The sequence below is a fragment of the Lygodium microphyllum genome, chromosome 12 (assembly GCF_053477565.2).
Source record: "Lygodium microphyllum isolate KBCC chromosome 12, Lygodium_microphyllum_v1.1.10, whole genome shotgun sequence".
Taxonomy (NCBI): Eukaryota; Viridiplantae; Streptophyta; class Polypodiopsida; order Schizaeales; family Lygodiaceae; genus Lygodium; species Lygodium microphyllum.
The window spans coordinates 12,275,796-12,298,137 of record NC_141146.1 but is presented as its reverse complement, the minus strand read 5'-3'; the positions used below and the strand labels follow the sequence as shown (position 1 = coordinate 12,298,137).

The window sequence follows — 22,342 nt, the reverse complement described above, 5'->3', positions numbered from 1 at the left end:
GATGCCAAGTTCATGAGCAACTTTTGGCATGCAGTTTTTACATTTATGGGCACCAAGCTTGCTCTATCCGTTACGTACTACCCACAAACAAATGGCCAGACCGAAAGGGTAAATAAATGGCTTGAGATGTACACGCGACACTTTTGCCAATGATGTACAATACAATTTGGATACATGGCTTCACTTGGCTGAATTTGCATATAATAACTTCACCCACTCTAGCACTAAGGTTTTCCCTTTTGAGGCATTATACAGTATAAGGTCCTCCTCCCTATAGTCTTGTCCAATGATAAGATCAACCCTCAGAGTAAACCGGGTTGGATCACATGCAAGCCGCCCTGCTTCAGTAATGCAAAGTGAATCTCCAAAAGGCACAAATCCAGATGAAGCTTTATGATGATGAGAAAAGAAGACATTTGGAATTCTGAGAGGGAGAGTTGGTCCTCTTGAAAGTGCTTAAGTCCTATTACTCCACTCTCAAAGAAGGCAGTGGTAACAAGCTGGCCCACCATTTCTATGGCCCCTATTAGATCCTCAAAAGAGTTGGTAACTCAGCCTACTAATTAGAGCTTCCCCCTACCACCAAGATTCATAATGTGTTTCATGTCAGCTAGCTAAAGCCCTTCATTGGCACCTCAATGCACTATGTGGAAGAGTTTCCCCCCATAGATGAAGAAAGTATCATTTAGTGAACCCCTGAGGCAATCATTGGGCAATGACATAAACACTTAAGATCTCGATCCATCAAGGAATACCTCATCAAATGGCAAGGCCAACCCTTGGAAGAAACCTCTTGGTGCTTAGCCACTATTGTCGATGAATTTCCTCACCTACGCTTCTTAAAATGAATCTTATGCTCAACATGGGCCAAGGTATTTATTTGTCACTTGGCATCTCTAGAACTATAGTGCCTTTGTAGTTATTATTTTTTACATTATTTTTTATCGATAAGTGCATAACTTGTTCAACAATACTAAGCCATTGAAAGTAGGCTACACTTAACTTGGGCACCCTTATGATCACATACACCTATTTTTTTCTTGGGCTTTATTTCCCTCTTTGGTGATGTTTTCCTTATGTGGGAAAATTGTTGATTTTGGAAAATGTGAAATGAGAATCCAACTAGTCGATTGCATAAAACATTCTCACATAAGGTATTGATGATGTCTTACACTTTTGTCACATTTTTTCATTTCTTTCATTATATCTCTCTCTGTCTCTTGAAGCTCATGTGCATGTACTCTCTCTCTCTCTCTCTCTCTCTCTCTCCATGTTTATCTTTTGGAAGTAAATGAGAACATAAGAGATCTAATAATTTTCACACTCACATTGCCCATATTAACCCCCCTTGATCCCCTCTTTATGCATAATTAAAAAAATTCATTTAATGTTAATTAATGTTTTTTTTTTCATTGTAGCCTTGAAAGTGTGAATAGGTTTAATAAAGGTCTATTTTAAAAACTTTACATGGTCATTACATGGTACCAATTTTGAAAAGGTGTGGGATGGTAATGAGGGCATATTTGAATATTCATTCTTTTGCCACATCTTGCTATCATAGCCATTGGGCTCATACATGCATAAGGTGGAAAAAGAAACCAAGAATAACAAATAGTGTCACACAATCAGTAGATTGAAGATAGAGCTTGACCAAACCTTAGTAATGTGGGGGTCATTTAATCAAATAAATATATCAAACCTTGGGTTCCAAAATGTATATGTAGGTGGGATGGGTTGAATAGTCTTGTAGTTATCCTCTACAGAGGGCAACTTCTTTTTTACAAAAGCTCATTGTTTGTATTAGTAACTAGTTGGGTCTAGCATGCATGGTGCCCCCCATATTGAGATCAAATGCTAGTCCAAAGAAATCCAACCTACTTGCAAAAGCAAACCTAGCCATCTATAAACATTCTTAGGAGATAAGCATATGCAAAGAACCTGGGCAGAATATCTTGTGGTAAAAAACACATAGCTAGGAAATTTTTATGAGACATTATAGATTTAATCAACCAAGGTTGCCAATATTATCCACAACATCGCTACACTCGATAATGGACCACATGTAACTTTCAATAGAAATTTCAAGGCCAATGAAGTATCTATGTCGAAACGAGTGATGATTGCCCTCTTCTATTTACAAATATTATATCTTTGTGATTTTATACCATGCCCAAATATAACGTATGCTATGGCCTATATTTTAAGGTCAACATGGTCCCATAAAAGTTAAATGGATAATCTTGGGTCTTCCTACACGTGTGTTAGCATGCAATGATGTACTCTTGAAGGATATGGCAAAGTCACCACCCATTGTGGAGCCAAGCACAACATGATAACACCATCCTTCATGGCCTAGGAGGCCTCAAACAACTTGTATGTATGTAATATACCCCTAGTACTCCACCTAGGTACCATATTGAGAACTAGGGAGGATGTTGATGGCTAGAGGTTCTTGTTCGAGGACAACTATAGATGATTATGAACCAATGCAAGAGAAGCCCATGATTTTGGTACAAAATCTCCATTTGCCCAAGGATAGAAATGACTAAAGTTCCACAATTAGCCTAAACAAAATAGGATTGCTTTTTCCTTCTTTTAAAAAGAAGTTATACCCTAGATATAAGGGTTCATCCTTTTGACTTCAATAGAATAAAGATTTCCAAAAGTAGCCACCCATTGATGTAGCTTGAATACAATGATAGTTTAATCAAATGTTGCTTACATACAATCAAGTAGAGGTTTCCTTTTATCTTGTAATACATTCCTTCATCATTGATGGAGAGTAATATGCATAGTAAGTTAAGATGCATGCAATGACAACTTTACTACATTTGTTTCATAGTATCAATTCTTTTTTAATGTTCATCCACTCGAAGTTAATATCATGTAAAGATAACTATAATACATTTGTTGCATAGCATGTTTTGTAACAGATAGTAATTCCTTGTTTAATGTTCATTCATGCAAGCTCCACCCAAATCAAAATCTCTTGCCTTAGGGGCTCCCATTTTAGGTATTGCTACATGATACACTCATCCTTAACAAATACAATAGGCAACTAGATCGTGCATCTCACCCTAAGAAGTCCTCATATAAAGTCTAGCCCCCTAAGCAACCAACAAATGGGGAAATCTAATAGCCTAGAAAATAGACCAATCGTAGGTAGCATTTGATAATCTTTTTCTTACTTCCTTTCCAAAGGTTTAATGAATTTCTAAAAATACACAATTAATTCCCATCACGAGGAATAAATCCATAGCTCTCCTTGTGTATCTCAAGGTCTTCTTTAACTATTTTGTGAAACTATTTCTTTTATGTTTTGGTATTTTTTCTCTGGGATACATTGTCAATCACATGATAAAACAAACAATCCTCAATGTTGCTAGGAGTTTCATACTTCTCCCTGATGTTGTTAAGGACTTCAATGTGAGCCATTAATGTCATTTCAAACTCTTTCTTATTCATGACTAATCCCTTAAGTTCCATGCAAGAGCCATCCATTGGACTCTATGGTCTTGTGGATAATAGTTCTTCTTGTTTATGTTATCAAAAAGCAAAGTGTTTTTGCCACAAGAAATGATTTCTTTTACAATCCATGAACTATCTCCTACAGCTCAAATCTTCAAGATTATTTAAATATTTTATCATCCATACAAAGTGTTCACCAAAGCAAACCTTTCATTTGCGATTCCCAATTCATTAGGATAGCAAAAACATATCACTTAATAATTGCACTTTCTGATTACGATACCCAAGTTACTCTATTCTTATCTCAATACATAACCATTCTCACTTTATGCAATCAAACAAAATAAATAGATTGATTTTAATCATAGTGTCAAATCTCTAGATTCTACGATAAACATTTCCAATGCAAAACAAAAGCACTTCCTCTACTATTTTTGATCTCACATGGGGATTCAGGTAGGTCTCCCCATTCTTTGTCCTCATCAAGGTGATGAATCAATAATAATTCTAAAGCAAAATTATCTTGTCGAGTTATGGCATTAAATTGCAACATAAGAAGCCCTGAACAAAACATGTTTATGCTCTTGATTATCTAGCTTAGATTCTATGTGACATTTGGTACCCTAAGGACATATTCATAGCTAGATATAAATGGTAGGATGTGATTCAAATCAATCTAACTTTTGTAATTGAACATATAACTCTCTATGAAAATTCCATGTAAAATTACCATATGTCACTTGTACTAGGCATTAGCAATATCCTAGCTATGTTAAAGCTTTATAGCATTACTATGTCTCTTTTGTAATTCCCTTTTGTGGATGGTCAAATCAGTCCCTTGCCATACATATTTGAATCTTACCTTCTTATCTTAGTAGGCCCTTCTGATTACATCACCTTGTTGGCCAACCAATTTAGCAAGAAACATTAGTATTTTTTTAAAGACTAGCCTTACACGGTTAATTAGCCAATGTTGGACACTTTCTAGCCAAGCTAATAGACATACTTTATTAGTTAAATGTATGCATTAGCACATGCAAATGCCTGTCGAGGGGCAGGAGGTGGTGTCACTAAAAAATAAGTCTATCATGTGGGTTCAATAAAAGGAATGTTAAAAATCACATTTTAGACTTCTTTTTATATATTAAGGGTATCATTTTATGTGGATATACATAAGTTGAATATGAAAAGGTGCGTTTTATTCATGATAAATTTATAAATAAGGGGTTTTTTAATTAGCCCATGAATGCATGTGATAGTAAGGGTTTACATATAGTGAACTCCCAAAGGCAAATGCTAGGTATATGTTTGAAGGTAAATTGTGATAGTAAATGTGTACTTATATGTCTATATTATGAGTAGATATGCTAATAAGAAGACACTTGCTAATGAGGATAATATACATAAGTTTTATGGAAAGTTCAAATCAATTATTTGATTGGTTGGAATCGATCAATTCATTATTCACACTACTTTTGTCAAAAAGAAATTGTAAATTTGTTTTTCAAAACAATCTCCAACTAATGGTAATCAAATGATGAATATCAGACTCAAAAGGTGAGTCTCAAAATAGTCCATCTCATAATACATTGATCTTCTAAGCTTGTGAAGTTGTGCATATTAGTGTTGGTACTCATATTAAGCGTTACGGCCGCTTCGTGGCAGCTTCATTGCCTCAAAGCGGCGAGCGAGGTTGCCATGCTATCGCATAGCAACTTGGCTCAACAATCCATTTCTCATCTTTCTCTCTCCTCTTTTTCCTCTCTGTTTCTAATTTTTTAATTTACTACCTCTCTCTCTCTCTCTTTTTGCCTTCTATTTTAGTTTATTTTTTCTCCTCTCCTGGTTCTCTCTCTCTCTTTCTCTCTCCTTTTTTTCTCTCCTCACTTTTCTTCTCTCTCTCTCTCTCTCCTTTTATTCTCCCCCCTCTCTCATCTCTTTTATTCTCTCTCCCTCTCCTCTTTTTTCCTTTTTTTTCTTCTTCTCTCTCTCTTATTTTCTTCTCTTTGCACTTTTCTTCTCTCTCTCCTCTCTTTTCCTTTTCTCTTTCTCCTCTATTTTTACTCTCTCTTTTTAAATTTTATATTTCCTTTCTCTATAATTCTCTCTACATGTCCCCTCTCTCTCTCTCTCTCTCTCTCTCTCTTCTTCTTCTTCTTCTTCTTCTTTCACTTTCTTCTCCTCCCTTCCCCCCTTAGTCTCTCTTAAAGTATGTAAATTTTACATTTTCCCTATGTATAATTCTCTCTTTATGTTTATATTCTCTCTCTTCTTCTCCTCTCTCTCTCTCTCTCTCTCTCTCTCTCTCTCTCTCTCTCTCTCTCTCTTCGCCCCCTTTTCTTCTCCTTCCCTTTCTTCTAATTTTTTTAAATGTTATCTTTTTCTTCTCTCTCTCTCTCTCTCTCTCTCTCTTTCTCTCTCAAAAAATATTTAAATTAAAAAAATAATTATCTTCTCTCTCTCTCTCTCTCTCTCTCTCTCTCTCTCTTTTCCTTCTCTCTTTTTAAATTTGATACTTCCTCTCTTTATAATTCTCTCATTGTGTTCAAATTCTTTCTAGTCTTTTTATTTTCTCTCTCCTTTTCTTCTCTCTCTATCTCTCTCTCCTCCCTTTTCTTCTCCGTTCTCTTTCCTCTCTTTTCCTTTTTTCTTTTCCTCTCTCTTTTTCTTAAATTTTATATCTCCACTCTCTATAATTCCCTTTCTCTCCATTCCCCCTTTCTCTCTCCCTCTCCTCTTCTTTCTTTTTTGCTATTTGTATATTTCTCTATTTCTTTATTTTAATTAAAAAAATTAAATTAAAAAGTTTAATCTAATACACATACAGAGAGAGAGAGAGAGAGAATGAACCTAGGCCTTACACATGAGAGAGAGCGGGGGAGGGGGAGAAGAAAAATATTTAATTAAAAAAAGACTATTTTCTTTCCTCTTTCTACTCTCCTCTCTCAATCTTATTATTATTATTATTATTCTTCTTCTCTCTCTCTCTCTCTCTCTCTCTCTCTCTCTCTCTCTCTCTCTCTCTTCTTTTTTCTCCCTTTCAAAGTGTGTAAAAAACTATGTTCGAAAAACTTTAAATTAAAAAATGTTTTAAAAAATGTTTAATTAATAGAAAAGTTTAAATTTAAAAGTTTAATCTAACTGAGAGAGACAGAGAGAGAGAGAGAGAGAGAAAGAGAGAAACTTTTGATTTAAAAAGAAGTTTGATTTAATTGTGAGAGAGAGAGAGAGAGAGAGAGAGAGAGAGAGAGAGAGAGAGAGAGAGAGAGAGAGAGAACCCAGGCCTTACACATGAGAGAGAGGGGGGGAGAGGGGAGGAATTTAATTAAAAAAGGGAGGGGAAAAGGAAAGAGAGAGATTATAAGTGAGAGAGAGAGAGAGGAGGGGGTTTTAATTTTAAAAAAAGGAGAGGAGTCTTTAATGAAAAAAGGGAGGGGGACGAGAAAATGAGAGATCACACATAAGAAAGAGGGGAGGGGAGGGGATTTTGATTGAAAAAGGGAGGTTTGGAAAAGGTTGTAGATTCGGGCCGCCCTCTGGAGGTTCAGGGCTTTCCGAACTTATAACGAAAATAATATAGTAGTTATAATTCTCTCTCTGTGTTTAAATTCTCTCTCTTCTTCTTATTTTTTCTCTCTCATTTTCTTCTCTCTGTTACTCTCCCCCTTTTCTTCTCCCCTCTCTTTTCCTCTCTCTTTCTCTTTCTCTTAAATTTTATATTTTCTCTCTCTCTGTTCCCCCTCTCCCTCCCTCTCCTTTTCTTTTTTTTGCTCTTTGTATATTTCTCTCTCTTTCTTTATTTTAATTAAAAAAATTAAATTAAAAAGTTTAATTTAACTCACAGAGAGAGAGAGAGAGAGAGAGAGAAAACCTAGGCCCTACACATGAGAGAGAGAGAGAGGGGGGGAGAAGAAAAATGTTTAATTTAAAAAATACTATTCTCTTTCCTCTTCCCTTCCCCTCTCTGTCTTCTTCTTTTTATCTTTCTTCTTCTTCTCTCTCTCTCTTCTTCTATCTCCCTCTCAAAGTGTGTGAAAAATTATGTTCGAAAAACTTTACATTAAAAAAAGCTTTTAAAAATGTTTAATTTAAAAAAAATTAAATTAAAAAGTTTAATTTAACTGAGTTAGAGAGAGAGAGAGAGAGAGAGAGAGAGAGAGAGAAGATGGATATAATGTACTTTACACACACACACAAAGCGCTCAGTTGGTAAAGTTGAATGTGTGGTGATTGGAAGGACTTTGGTACAACTCCTACATCCTCACAATCATTTAGAATATGTATAGAAAAAGGGAGATTTGAACCTAGGTTATTGGGTTAATAAAAACAAGCAACTTATTACTAGGGTAGTCAATATGTGTGTGTATGAGAGAGAGAGAGAGAGAGAGAGAGAGAGAGAGAGAGAGAGAGAGAGAGAGAGAGTGAGAGAGAGAGAGAGAGAGGCAGCCACCTTCTTGTCGTCGCCTGCAGGCTCGTCATCCGCATCTGAAGGCCCCGTCGGCTGCGGCTACGTCCCTCGCCCTGCTGTTTGAAGGCCCGTCGGCTACGTCCCCCACCCTGCTGTCACCCGCTTGAACTGCGAGCTCTGCACCTGGTTGTCGCCCGTTCGCCCGTTCGCCCTATGCGTTAGGGTTTCTGCCGACGCCTGACCCCTGCCCTACACCCCCGACTGTCCAGCCCTGCCGTTGGACCTGGGCACTGTCGACCGTCGCCTCATCCCCGCCCTGCTCCCTCGACTGTCCCGCTCTGCCACCATCGACTGCCAGCCCTGTGTTTCGCCCTCCTCCCCCTACACTGTTAGGGTTGTGCCCTATCACACGCGTTATTGTGATAGGCCACGACTGAGGCCGACAGGTAACACTCAGGTTTCATCGGCTGTGCTTGCAGAATACGCCCCTGAACAACGCCTTTGTACAGAAGAGAGAGAGAGAGAGAGAGAGAGAGAGAGAGAGAGAGAGAGAGAAGAGAGAGAGAGAGAGAGAGAGAGAGAGAGAGAGAGAGAGAGAGAGAGAGAGAGGCCTGTGTGTTTCTGCCTCCTGTGAGCTCTTCACTCGGCCTCTGACCAGCATACTTAGTGATACAATATGGCTGGTCTGGATCTGGCTTTTATAGACCAAACGGTGGCAGCTTTTGGTCCGAATTCTGATACCGAGGAACCAGAGGATATGGTTCCGTGCACAGAGGAGATGCCCCCTGCTCCTGACTTCCAGCCTGCGGGCAAATGCACCAAGTATACTTCGGTAGAGACAATGGATCATCAGGATCGTTCCTATGCTCAGGTTGCTTCTAATTCTGTGGACTCTCAGGATGTTGACTGGGAGCATTTGCTGGAGTTTGCCAACACTCTGCTTGACGATTATGTTCAACATAATCAGAAAGATTTTTCTGACTCTGCACGGAAGATGTTCTGGAAGCCATTGTGGACCCGAAAAATGTCTTGCGCTCCTTTTCAGTGTTTTATGAACGCGCTCTGATACTCTTCTTCATTGGCAGGATCCCACTGCTTTCCCGTATTCACCAGTGGCTGCACAGTCTGCTACTACAAGGGGAATGTGTTGAAGAGATTTTTGTTGGGCCCCGAGGTTTTTTTGAGGTGCTGTTGAAATCTGGGACGCACCGTGCTGCTCTCTTGTCTAAAGTGCCATTGTTCGTTGATCGCCATTTGGTCCATGTTGTGCCATGGCGCCCAATGGCAGATTTTCAGCGCCTGTTGCAACGTGAATGCCCTGTGTGGGTTGAAGTGGAAAACTGTCCGGCTGTCTATTGGCCACTGTTAAAGGACGCCATGGCCGCTGTGGGCACTGTTCTGGTCCCCCCAAGCCTAAGGGCCATGAATTGTAACCGTTTGTGTATGTTATGGGACACTGCTAGGAAAAGGCCTGCTTGGTTACGTATTAATTGCTCTGGCATGCATCCTTTACATTTTCGCTTGAAATGGGGCAACTTTGCAAGACATTGCTTTTCGTGTGGAAAATTGGGGCATTTTATGGCTAAATGCCCAGAGAAGCACCACACTTCAGATGCTGAGCATGTTGCGCTGCCCATGGAAGATATGGTGTGTGATGCTCCGTCGTAGGGTGCCAGCCAGCCACCTAAAGTTTTGGATAAAGGTAAACAAAAGGTCTCGGGTTTGGATTCCCGTGGCAATGACTGGGTAGATGTACGCGTGAAAAAAGGCAACAGGCTTTGTTGCTGGCATGGTGGATACTGTGCCTACTACCTCACCAGATTCCATGCGTACTTATATGCGCAGGAAAGAAATGTTGTCTTCAGAGCACTCTGCTCCTGCTATGGTTTCCTCTGCTCCCCGTCAACAGCCAACTAGGAGAGTGTATTCGAATGGTCCAAAGGGTCCACATGCTAAGCTGGCTTTTGATACTAGAGGTAATGTCATTACCCCATGGGATTGTCATTATTCCCATTCCATCCCCAAGACAGCGGATATGCCGTCTACCTCCAAATCTGGTCGTCAGAACTCTTTTGCCATGTTAGCTGATTTTTTGGATGAGGGAGTCCTGGACATTCTTGCAAAAAAGGTCAAATCAAGGCAAGCTGTGCCTCGTACCTGATTTTCTTTTGAATACGCATGAAGATAGCCACGTGGGACGTGCGAGGAATTTGTTCTCGCCACAAGCAACATGCCATGTGGATTGTATTGCATGAGAATCAGTGGGATGTCTTGTGTGCTGTTGAGCACGAGTCACGGTGAAGTAGGAAAAGTTGTGGATTGCCATAGCTTTCGTTTGTTCTATGCAGGGACACATGCCAGGCAGTATTCTGGTGTGCTCATGATTGTACATGAAAAATATCAGCCTGTTCTTATTAAGAATGATGTACATGGCCGCTTTGTGGTGATTGAAGTTTTATCCGAAGGAGAGATCTTATGGTTACTTGGCCTCTATGCTCCGAATGATCCTTTATCTCGCCGGGAGCTTTGGCATACTTTGCAGACTTCCTTGTCACTTGGCACACGGGTTTTTTTGATGGGGGATTTTAATATGTGTGTTGATTCTTCACAGTCCACATCAGAACATTCGATAATGGATGCGTCGAAAAGTCGTATGTGGCATGAGTTGGCTCTTGCTGTTCTTAAGCAAGATCTCTGGTCTTGGCTGCACCCTTCTTCTACAGGGTTTACTTTCCATTCTACCCAGTATGCAACAACATGGTCGCAGTTAGACCGCATATACATCATGCTGAATGATGATTTCCTTCGTGAGATGCTCGAAATGAAAGTGTTGCAACAATATGCCTTGTCATACCATTTCCCTCTATAGCTTGAGCTGCTTGCACAACCCATTGCACAATCTTTCAAGGCTATATGCAGCAATTGATTGATCGATTCTTATTGGACTTCTCATCTCATGGCACTACTTCATTTGAATGATTGCTCTCTAATGTGCAGCGGGTTGCTCGACAGTATGGGATCCATCATGCCTCTCTTTGTCAGCAGCGTCGACAAGCAGTGGAGGACCTACTGGCTTTGGTTCGTTCTTTGCTGGTGGACACTCCAGATGATGTATTTCTGCTGTCACTGGCAATGCGTCTGGCTGATCTTATTAAAGAGTTTCAGTTGAAATCTTATCAGCAGGTCAAATTGCAACATCTGACGGAGACTTTGCAAGATAGTGCTTGTCAGACTCAAGTTCTTTCGAGCTCTCCATGCCTCTCCTACTCGAGAGAATATGACTAGACTCTAGGATGCAGAAGGTCAAATGGTCCTTGATCCGCAGACTATTGTGAATATGTGTAGGAATTATTTCCTCGACCTTCTTGGTTCCACTTCTCCACCTTCAGGCCAAATCACTCATGCTCCTTTAGTCTTTTATGATCTGGTCCGCAATTAGGTTCCGCAAGACATGTAATGTACTCTGGAGGCAGATATTTGTGAGGCAGAGGTTATGGATGCTTTGTTACACTTGCCCAAGGATAAAAGTCCTAGCTGGGATGGTCTCACCAATGAGTTCTTTGAGATTTTTGCCATCCAGCTCACGAAACCATTGACAGCTTTGTTCCAGTAGGTGTGGGAAATGGGAATCGTGCCTTCCTCATGGAAAGGTGGTCTTATTAAACTCCTTCCAAAAGTTTCTTCGCCGTCTATGTTGAAATAGTGGCGCCCAATTTCTTTGATGGGTTCTATATATAAAATCTTTTCCAAAGGAATGACGAATCGGCTCCATAAGCATCTTCCTGCCATTGTGCATCCTCTCCAATATGGTTTCATTAAGGGCCGAAACATTCTGCACAATGTATTAAATGCGCAACTGGCGATTGATTATGCAAGGCATTCTAATCAGGAGGTCGTACTGGTTCAATTGGACATGGAAAAGGCTTTTGATTATCTGGACTGGTCTTTCATTGCAGAACTTATGTCTACTATGGGCTTTGGTGCTCGGATGTCTCATCTGGTCTACACTATCAGTGTTGCAGCATCTTCACGAGTCATGCTGAATGGAGGCGTTACCAAGCCATTTGTCCTTGCCCGCTCTGTCAGACAGGGGTGCCCTTTGAGTCCTCTCTTCTTTGCCATTGCAACTCATCTAGTTCTTTCGATGTTATCACATATGGCAGCTTCTACTCAGTTGGCTAGATTGTCGCTTCCCTCTGGACAACACTTCATTAGTCAATCCTTGGTTGATGACAGCTTTATGATTCTGCGTGCGGACAAGGATAACCTTCGCAAAGCATTAGATGTTTGGGCTCTTTTTGGTCGAGCGTCTGGTCTTCGCATCAATGCTTTGAAATTAGCCATTCTTAGCTGCACCGAGTCGGATTTGCAGTTCCTTGGATTGGTAGGGAATGGTTGTTTCCCGTGGCTCCATTGTCAGGCATCTTGGGTACCCTTTGGGTGTTGATGTTCCCCCAAAGTAGCTACTACAGTGGATTTCATAGAAACTGGCGGCTAAGTTTCTGTATTGGAAGTCTCAGGCCTGGCCCTTCCATGTTCGCCTCAAAGTAGCCTAGACAATTATGTTGCCAATGCTCACATATTTCTTGCCATTGCTGCCCTGGACTACTACTACACTGAATGCTCTTACTCAATCTATTCGTTTCATGTTATGGAAGAAGGATTCCTTGCATGCAGGCATTTCCTGGATTTCTTGGTCGCATGCGTGCACCCCCAAACGCATGGGTCGAGGGGCTATTTTAGATGTCCAAACTCATATGCTAGCACTCCGCTGGTCTTTTTTTCGCGCCATGTGCTCGGATCATCATCCATGGGTCGTTATAGCCCGTTATTTTCTTGAGGATCATGGGCTTCTGCATGGTAATACCCAAATCCGGAGTTCTTGGTGGCATGTTCTTAATGCCGATTCTCGGTTCTCCAGTTCTTCTTCATCTCTGCTTGCCCATTTGGTGTGTTCCTGGAGACTGGTCCTCCGGAAGGCTCAGTGGCATCCAGCAGAGGATCGCTTAGCTACTAATTCGTTTCAATTGGAATTGTTGGCAGTCTCAAAGTTAATTTCATGGGAAGGTAAACATGAGCTTTGACCAAAATTCAACCACATGGCACGTTTGGGCTTAACTTCAGTCGCAGATGCTACCCTTGCCAGTCGCAATGCGTTGATATCGTTTCGTACAGCCAGGAGGCTTTTCAGGATTCCTCGTGGATACATGCATTTATGGGAACAGCTTTTGATGGTGCTCCAGAGCAGACAACCCTTTCCTACCCTTGCTACGGATCGTCCCTGGCAGGACTGGGACTTTGCAGACCGGCTGAATTTAGAAAAGGCTTCAGCTAACCAGGTGTATCATCTTCTGATTAAAGATCATCAATGGCTGGTTACTAAAGCTAATACTCTATGGGGATTGCATAAATCCTGGTCATGGTGGAGGGTAACTATGATGGAGGGCTGGTTGAACAAGACACCCTTCAAATATAAGGTCTTTCTTTGGAGGGTGATGATTGGTGGTCTTCCGCTTGCTTCAGCTCTTTCCAAGCGTCGAATCTCCAACGACAACTGTTTCTTTTGCACCACCAGTGTGGAATCTGCCAGTCATCATTTTATTTCTTGCCCCCTCGCTAAGAAATCTGGTCATTCTTGTCAACCGTTTGGCGAGCGGTGGTTGGTTTCTCGCTACGCCCATTTGATTGGGTTTTTGCGTAGCCCAAATATCCCACACCGACACAGCCACATATGAAGATCTTGTTTCACTTTCTTCGATATTGGGGCTGTTGGCACAACTGGACCATTCAGAATGCTTTTCTTTTTTATTCCGCCTATAATGTTCAGCGGCATATTGCTAGGCTTAAAGGTCTCTTGTATTGGCAGATAGATCTTCTCCGACACTCTGACATGCTCTCTTGGGAGGACTTACATCCTTGGCATATGGCAATTTCCTCTGTGTCTTTGCCATGACTTTGTAACTCTTTGGTCGTTTGGTTCTTGTAGAGAGTCAGTGTGTACACACGATGGGGTAGAGCCATCGTGTATCTTGTAATCATGTAAACTTGTACCTTTTTCGTAATTAATACAATTACCTTTTACAAAAAAAAAAAGAGAGAGAGAGAGAGAGGGGTTTGATGTAATAGAAAGCAAGACATACTAAGAGAATGTGACCTGATGGTCTGATGTAAATATTTACTGCTTAATTCAATTATCTTCACGAGGAGAGAGAGAGAGAGAGAGAGAGAGAGAGAGAGAGATTGACAAAAGAGAGAGAGAGAGAGAGGGAGAGAGACGCGATGGCGGATCTGGCGCCCCCGTGACCTGGCGACGATCCTCCTGCGCACTGTGGGCGATCTCCCCCCAGACTTGCGTGGAGTTCATCTGCCCTGACGTCCGCGTCACGCCTTCACCTGGACCTCTCGCCTGTTGTGCCTACTGACGGAACGTGCCGTGGCTCGCTTGACAGGCACCTGGATCTGCGCCTTCAGACGATCGCCTACTGAGCCGCGCTGCGGACGCCCACTGCTTTCAAACGCCTTGTTGACACACGCGCCCCGTCGCCTGTACCTGCAGCGCCTGACGTCTGATGTCTGACACGCTTCACGCCTGACGTCTGCCTCGCCTCCCGCCTGACATCTGTCCCGCCTGTCAATCGCTGCTCGTCGCAAGTACCTGCAACGCCCTGCCACTCTGCACCGCCTGTGCTTGATCCCTTGGCGCCCGCCTCATTGACTGATCTGCGTCAGCGTGCAGGCCGGCCGTAGCCGTTGTAAGTCTCACTTGTAGTTGACCCGTTGCCCGGCACCCAGGTTCATCTACGCGTGTCGGTCCTGTTCTCCGTTGCAGTCCAGTTGCAGCATCCGGGTGGTGCACTGTTTTTGCAGTCCCGCCTCTGCTCAGAGAGAAGCATGGCTGGCCTGGATATGGCTTTTATTGAACAAACGGTAGCCGCTCTTGGCCCGGATTCTGATGCAGAGGAACCGGAGGATATGGTGCCATGTACAGAGGAGATGCCGCCTGCTCCTGACTTTTAGCCTGCGGGTAAACGCTCCAAGTATACGCCCGAAGAGATAATCGGTCATCAGGATCGTTCGTATGCTCAAGTGGCCTCTGATTCTGTGGATTCCAAAGAAATGTTCTCTTCATAGCATGTTGCGCGTACTATGGCTCCTTCTGCTCCCCGTAATCAGTCTATGAGGAAAGTATATACAGACGGGCCCAAGGGCCCGCCTGCTAAGTTGGCATTTGATTCTAAAGGCAATGTGATTACACCCTGGGATCGTCGTTATCCCCGCGCCACCCCTAAGACAGTGGATATCCCATCTACTTCTAAAGCTGGCCGGCCGAATTCTTTTGCAGTCTTAGCTGATTTTCTGGATGATGGTGTCCTTGATATTCTAGCTGACAAGGTGAAATCGAGGCAAGCGGTGCCTCCTTCTTGATTTTTCTTTTTTCAAGATATATGAAGATAGCCACGTGGAATGTGCGAGGCATTTGTTCTCGCCATAAGCAACATGCCATGTGGACTGTCTTGCATGAGAATCAGTGGGATGCCTTGTGTGCGGTGGAGCACAAGAGTCACGGTGATGCAGGAAAAGTGGTGGATTGCCATGGTTTTCGCTTATTTTATGCAGGGACACATGCTGTGCATTATTCTGGAGTGCTTATGATTGTTCATGAGAAATATCAGCCTATTCTTATTAAAAATGATGTGTAGGGCCGCTTTGTGGTAATTGAAATTTTATTTGAAGGAGAGATCTTATGGTTGCTGGGCCTCTATGCTCCGAATGACCCTTTATCTCGCCGGGATCTTTGGAAGACTTTGCAGAGCTCCATGTCACTTGGCAGAAGAGGTTTCTTGATGGGAGATTTCAATGTGTGTTGACTCTTCCCAGTCCACTTCAGGGCATTCGGTGATGGATGCTCCGGAAAGTCGGGCGTGGAATGCCTTTGCTCTTGCGGCTCTTAAGCAAAATCTATGGTCTTGGTTACATCCGTCCTCTCCAGGGTTTACTTTTCATTCAGCGCAGTATGCATCTACATGGACACGGTTGGACCGAATGTACATCATGCAGGATGATGACTTTCTTCCGGAGATGCTGGAAATGAAAGTATTGCAGCAATATGCATTGTCCGACCATTTCCCTCTCCAACTTGAGATACTGGCACAACCTATTGCACCCTTTATGCAGTTGTTGGATAGACTCCCTTTACGTTTCAACTCTTCGTATTTGAAGCATTCAATCTTTCAGGGCTATATGCAGCAATTGATTGAGAGATTTTTATTGGACTTTGCCTCTGAGGGCACAGTTTCTTTTGAACGACTGGTCTCTAATGTGCAACGGGTCGCTCGCCAGTATGGGATACATCATGCCTCTCTTTGTCGGCGGCGTCGCCATGCAGCGGAAGGCTTACTAGCTTTGGTTCGTTCGCTTTTGGTGGATACCCCAGATGATGATTTTCTATTATCACTGGCGCAGCGTTTGGCCGATCTTATCAAAGAATTTCAGTTGAAATCCTATCAGCAGGCCAAATTACACAATTTGACTGACAATTTGCAAGATAATGCTTGCCAGACTCATAAGTTCTTTCGCGCCTTGCATGCTTCTCCTGCTCGAGAAAATATGACCAGACTTCATGATTCAGAAGGTCGCATGGTTACTGATCCACACACCATTGTCGATATGTGCAGGAATTATTTTCGGGATCTTCTTGGTTCTTCTTCGTCGCCTTCTGACTAGATTACGTATGCACATTCAGTTTTCTATGATCTGGTCCGCCATCAGCTTCCACTTGATATGCGAGCTACCTTGGAGGCAGATATTTGTAAGGAGGAGGTTATGGATGTTTTGTTACATCTGCCCAAGGATAAAAGCCCTGGCTGGGATGGCCTCACCAATGAATTCTTTGAGTGCTCGGCTACCCAACTAGTGAAGCCATTGGTGGCTATGTTTCAGCAGGTTTGGGAAACAGGGGTCATGCCTTCCTCATGGAAAGAAGGCCTTATCAAATTGCTTCCAAAGGTTCCTTTGCCGTCAATGTTGCAACAGTGGAGACCAATTTCATTGATGGGTTCGATTTATAAAATCTTTTCCAAAGTCCTGGCGAATAGGCTCCACAAGCACCTTCCAGCTATTGTGCATCCTCTTCAATATGGTTTCATTAAGGGACGCAACATTCTGGATAATATCTTAAATGTGCAAATGGCCATTGACTATGCAAGGCACTCTAGCTAGGAAGTGGTATTGATTCAGTTGGATCTGGAAAAGGCCTTTGACTATTTAGATTGGTCTTTCATTGCTGAACTTATGTCCGCTATGGGTTTTGGTGCGCGGATGTCCCGATTGATCTACGCCATTAGTGCTGAGGCTTCTTCACGTGTTATGCTCAATGGTGGGGTTACAAAGCCATTTGTCCTTGCACGCTTGGTGAGACAGGGTTGCCCTTTGAGTCCTCTCTTCTTTGCCCTGGCGACTCACCCGGTTCTTTCAATGTTATCTTCAATGGCAGCTTCTGATCAGCTGGCCGGATTGTCTCTTCCTTTGGGGCAACACTTCATTAGCCAATCTTTGGCTGATGATAGCTTTATGATTTTGCGTGCAGACAAGGACAACATTCGCAAGGCATTGGATGTTTGGACACTCTTTGGTCATGCTTCGGGTCTTCGCATCAATGCCTTCAAATCAGCCATTCTCAGCTGCATGGAGTCGGATTTACAGTCATTGGGTTGGCAAGGTCAGGTTGTTCCCCGTGGCTCCATTGTCAGGCATCTTGGGTACCCGTTGGGTGTTGATGTTCGGCCAAAGCAGCTACTAGAGTGGATTTCACAGAAACTGGCAGCTAAGTTTATGTATTGGAAGTCGCAAGCATGGCCCTTTCATGTCCGCCTCAAAGTGGCGCAAATAATTATGCTGCCAATGCTCACATATTTCTTGCCATTGCTGCCTTGGACTCCTACTACTTTGAAGGCTCTCACTCGCCCTATTCGTTTCATGTTATGGAAAAAGGATTCATTGCACGCAGGTATTTCGTGGATTTCGTGGTCACATACATGTACCCCCAAATGCTTGGGTGGTGGGGCTATTTTGGATGCTAAAACTCATATGCTGGCCCTTCGTTGGTCACTTTTTCGTGCTATGTGCGTGGATCATCACCCATGGACCATTATAGCCCGTTATTTTCTGGAGGACAGCGGGCTTCGACATGGCAATACACAAATTCGGGGCTCCTGGTGGCATGTCCTTAATGCAGACTCTCGGTTTTCTAGCCTCGCCTCCTCTCTATTATTGCATTTGGTCGGCTCCTGGAAAGCGGTGCTCCAAAAGGCGAGTTGGCATCTAGCAGAGGACCGCTTGCATGCTAACTCCTTTCAACTGGAATTGTTGGCAGTCTCAAGATTACTTTCGCGGGAAGACAAACATAAGCTTCGACCAAAATTTAACCGCATGGCCCGTCTGGGGGTGTCTTCAGTTGCGGACGCCACCCTTGCCAGTCGTAATGTATTCGCATAGTTTCGTATGGCCAGGAGACTTTTCAGAATCCCACGTGGCTACCGTGACTTATGGGAGCAGCTTCTGCTAGTACTTCAAGACAGGCAACCTTTTCCTGCCCTTGCGGTGGATCGCCCTTGGCAGGACTAGGACCTTGCAGGCCAGTTGAGTCTGGAAAAGGCCTCTGCTAATCAGGTGTATCATCTTCTGATGAAAGATCATCAATGGCTGGCTGTTAAAGCTAATTCTGTATGGGGTTTGCAGAAATCTTAGTCATGGTGGAAGACAACAGTGATAGAGGGCTGTTTGAATAAGACACCGTTCAAATCCAGGGTCTTTCTTTGGCGGGTGATGATTGGTGGTCTTCCTCTTGTCTCGGCCCTTTCCAAGCGTCGAATCTCGAATGGTAATTGTTTCTTTTGTACCACTACTGTGGAATCGGCCCATCATCGATTTATTTCTTGCCCGCTGGCCAAGAGGATCTGGTCGCTCTTGTCACAAGTTTGGCGTACAGTGGTGGGGTCCTCGCTCACCCCTTTCGATTGGGTTTTTGTGCGACCAAAATACCCCACTCCGCCACAGTTGCATATGAAGATCTTGTTTCACTTCTTCAGATTCTGGGGATGCTGGCACAATTGGACCACTCGGAATGCCTTTCTTTTTGATTCCGCCTCTAATGTACCGAAACACATTGCCCGGCTTAAAGGTCTCTTGCATTGGCAGATAGATCTTATTCGGCACTCAGACTTGCTCCCTCGGGAGGACTTGCTTACCTGGCATATGGCAATTTCCGCTGGGTCTTTGCCATCAATTGTGTAACTTTTGTGTGGCTTAGTACTGGGATCTTACACGTTGGCTTAGAGCCCTCGTGTATCTTGTAATCATGAAAACTTGTACTCTTTTTTCGTAATTAATACAATTACCTTTTACGAAAAAAAAGAGAGATTGACAAGGAGAAAATAAAGAACACATTTAATTAATAAAAAGGAGATACTTGGTCCCACATTTAGAAAAAACACACAAAAATTATTAAACGTTACAAAGAGAGTTTTTAAAGGTTGATTTATATTACACGTGAAGCTAACAAAGACTTTTTATTTATCTTCTTTTGATTTGTTTTAAATTTTTTTTGCAATTAAATAGAGACAACACACCCTACTTTCAAAGAGAATCACAAAGGCCTTAGGTGGCCGAAAGGGAAAATCGGAAGGGAAATTGAATGACATAACAGGAATTGCATGGGAACGGTTTCTCACAGAAGCTCGATGCTGTCCGTGGCGACTTTCTCCATCGTGCGACTGATCATGTATTGACAGAGACGCAGAAAGAATGATTCTCGGCTAGAATCAAGGGCCATTGAAGCGTTGCCCCGGCGATGGCGCCCCCTGCCAGCTGCGAAGCTACAAGGCTTCCGGAGCAATCAGCCAGATTCTTGAGATGCCTTAGTTTTGAGGTATTCCTTTCTTTCGGTCAGCAACAGTGATGATGAGAGAACAGCTTTGCGGTAAACCTTTCTTTCTGTCAGCAAGAGTGATAAAGAAAATAGCTGAGGAAGGAATGCCTTCGTCTCGAGCGGTATTCTTAACAGGTGGACCTGTATGTCTACCACTCACCATCAGTTAGAACGATGCAATGCATGGGGGTGTACTTGAAGCAGTGCATGCAGAAAGAGCCTTGTGAAGTTAACGCTAACGATTGTGTTAAACCGTTTGTCTCTAGCACATACGTGATGATTTTCGAAGCAAATCCCCACGTTGCCGCATTGAACTTGCTTGGAGATCGTTGTACCTGCTTGATGTCAAAGTAGTCATGACCGTAATTCGAGAACAGGTTCACGTCTTTTCAAGTCCACTGGCTCAGCTCAGGCTTCAAGCAAGCTACAGTCTATCTTTAAGGCTGAGCAAGGATAGAAGATTACTGCTCATACAATTTTTTGTGTCAGATGCATTTATGTAGACGCAGGCTTCAAGCAACCTATTGCCTATCTGTAAGGCTGAGCAAGGTTGGAAGGTTACTGTTGATACAACGTTTTGTGTCAGATGCATTGACACCATGGAAGCCCAAGTCTGGAACATGTATGACTTTCGAAATGAAGCTTGATGGATGGTCAAGAGGTTTGGAGTGAGAGCCCTTCGGATGGTGTCTCATGGTACTGCAGACTCTATGATTGCTATGTGGAGGGTGGTTGCTTGGGTCACAGATAGAGGCCCAGCTTGTGGATATGAGGATGTACATGGTGTCATGTGTGTCACCTTGTGAGCAGAATCATACCAGATTTCTCACAGATAGTGTGGACTCAGGAACATTGCTATAGATGGGATGGCTAGCAATATTGCTTGGTACATATGGACAGCTACAGGTAGTCAGGCTATTGATTTTTTTGGACATATCTACTGTAGAGACTCTCTCCAGGATCTGGACAGAGTGTGTGCATACCCCTTGTGGGAAATGGTAGAGAACACAAGGCAGTTTGGAGACTATGAGGAGGAGGAGGAGAGATGTTTTTCTCAGAACATGGGATTTTGGCACTATTTTCCTTGTCCGGACCCAGATGGTCTGAGATTATAGACTTGCTGATTGGTTATTCATTCAGGCTTTGTAATAGACTTCCCCTTGTTACATATGTTTTTTGATATGGAAGACCCTTGCAGGGTTGCTTCATGTTTTGCATTTTGCCTTAGGGTATTTGTTTCGAGGAGTCTTATTGATGGAAACATTTCTCTTCTCTGGAAAAAACTTAAGGCATATTAAAATCCCTCAAGGAGCAAACCCTGCATTCCTAAGAAAGTGAGACATTCCTTTTGATCACTCTACCTCCTCTACAATCTCCTGATCAGATTAGGACACTATTGATTGCATTGCCATTGCATAACTATATCTAATCTTCATAACCATGATAGGGACTATGGTTTGATACATTTAGATCATGAATCCTAATCCTATTACATGCTAACCACCCTTGCTTTCTCAGCAACTATATGCTTCTAAGGTATAGAGAAATTCATAATGTTACTGGGGGGATTTATGCTGACTGAATTCTGTGTTAAGACATGTGATTGCTCTGGATTCTAATAGATTTGTTAATTTCATTCTTTCCATAACATACGACCCTGCCATAGGTTTGGATGTTCTTTTTATCCTTTTTATGAAGCTAATTCCCACACGCGTACTTCATGTTTATTAGTTTTGTAGTTGCATTTCAGATGTTTCTGAATGAGATTTCAGACATCTGAAATGAAGATGAAAACTAGGTCAGATGTGCCTCTTTTTGGAGGGCTGAAGAAAATGCTTTTTTATTTTGAGGGAGGCATATTGGGATATTTGTAAAAGAGAAAATGTGCAGTTTAGATAGTTAAAATTTATCTTTTACACTAGCTTGTTAATTAAAGCTTTTGGTATGGTATAAATGACTAGTTTCGATTGCATGCTTCTTCATTTTTTGGATAAAAATTAGCTGTCATTTCTGGTTTATGAGTAAAGGCAAGAGGTTAACCCGGTCTAGCTTGATTCACCTTCACTGCACCACAGACATTGTGTATTTTGATTCAATAGTGGTTTCATTGTAGCTTGATAACATAGAACATAGCAAAAAATATACTGGAGACGCTTACGGTGCTTTATTATTATTGTAGTGGTTTCATTGTAGCTTGATAACATAGAACACAGCAAAAGATATATTGGAGACACTTACGGAGCTTTATCATTATTCTATGTATCTAAGCAGGGGGGCCGAAGGAACAATTTGGTCTATATTGCATCGAGAACATTAATTCACATTTGTGGAAATTCTGTACAGTTTCTAGACCTTGACACCATGTGTCAAACTAGTCTCCTGGTAAGTTAAAGCTGTTGAATATTGTGAAGAAGATTGCTTTAGTAAGAAAATCCACTACTATATTTTTAGTTATTATGTATTTCTCTCTCTCTCTCTCTCTCTACACTCACAAAATTAATGAGTAGGAATGTTCAATGTGTACAAAGGGCCTTCTGGTC

General features: G+C 42.4%; 1 protein-coding gene across 6 annotated transcripts in view; it reads left to right on the top strand.

Moving 5' to 3' along the window:
• The first annotated feature begins 19,545 nt into the window (after positions 1-19,545).
• LOC148027458 (cilia- and flagella-associated protein 44-like) overlaps positions 19,546-22,342 on the top strand; it is a 223,066-nt gene continuing 220,269 nt past the window's right edge. For 5 of the 6 annotated variants that reach the window (XM_087689155.1, XM_087689154.1, XM_087689153.1 and 2 more), the window contains exons 1-2: positions 19,546-19,802; positions 22,074-22,184. In XM_087689155.1, the coding sequence (XP_087545281.1) occupies positions 19,725-19,802; positions 22,074-22,184 (189 nt within the window). In that variant the 5' untranslated portion in view covers positions 19,546-19,724. Of the gene's footprint in view, positions 21,137-22,073; positions 22,185-22,342 lie in introns of all 6 variants that reach the window. The other variant, XM_087689156.1, reaches the window with a different exon arrangement.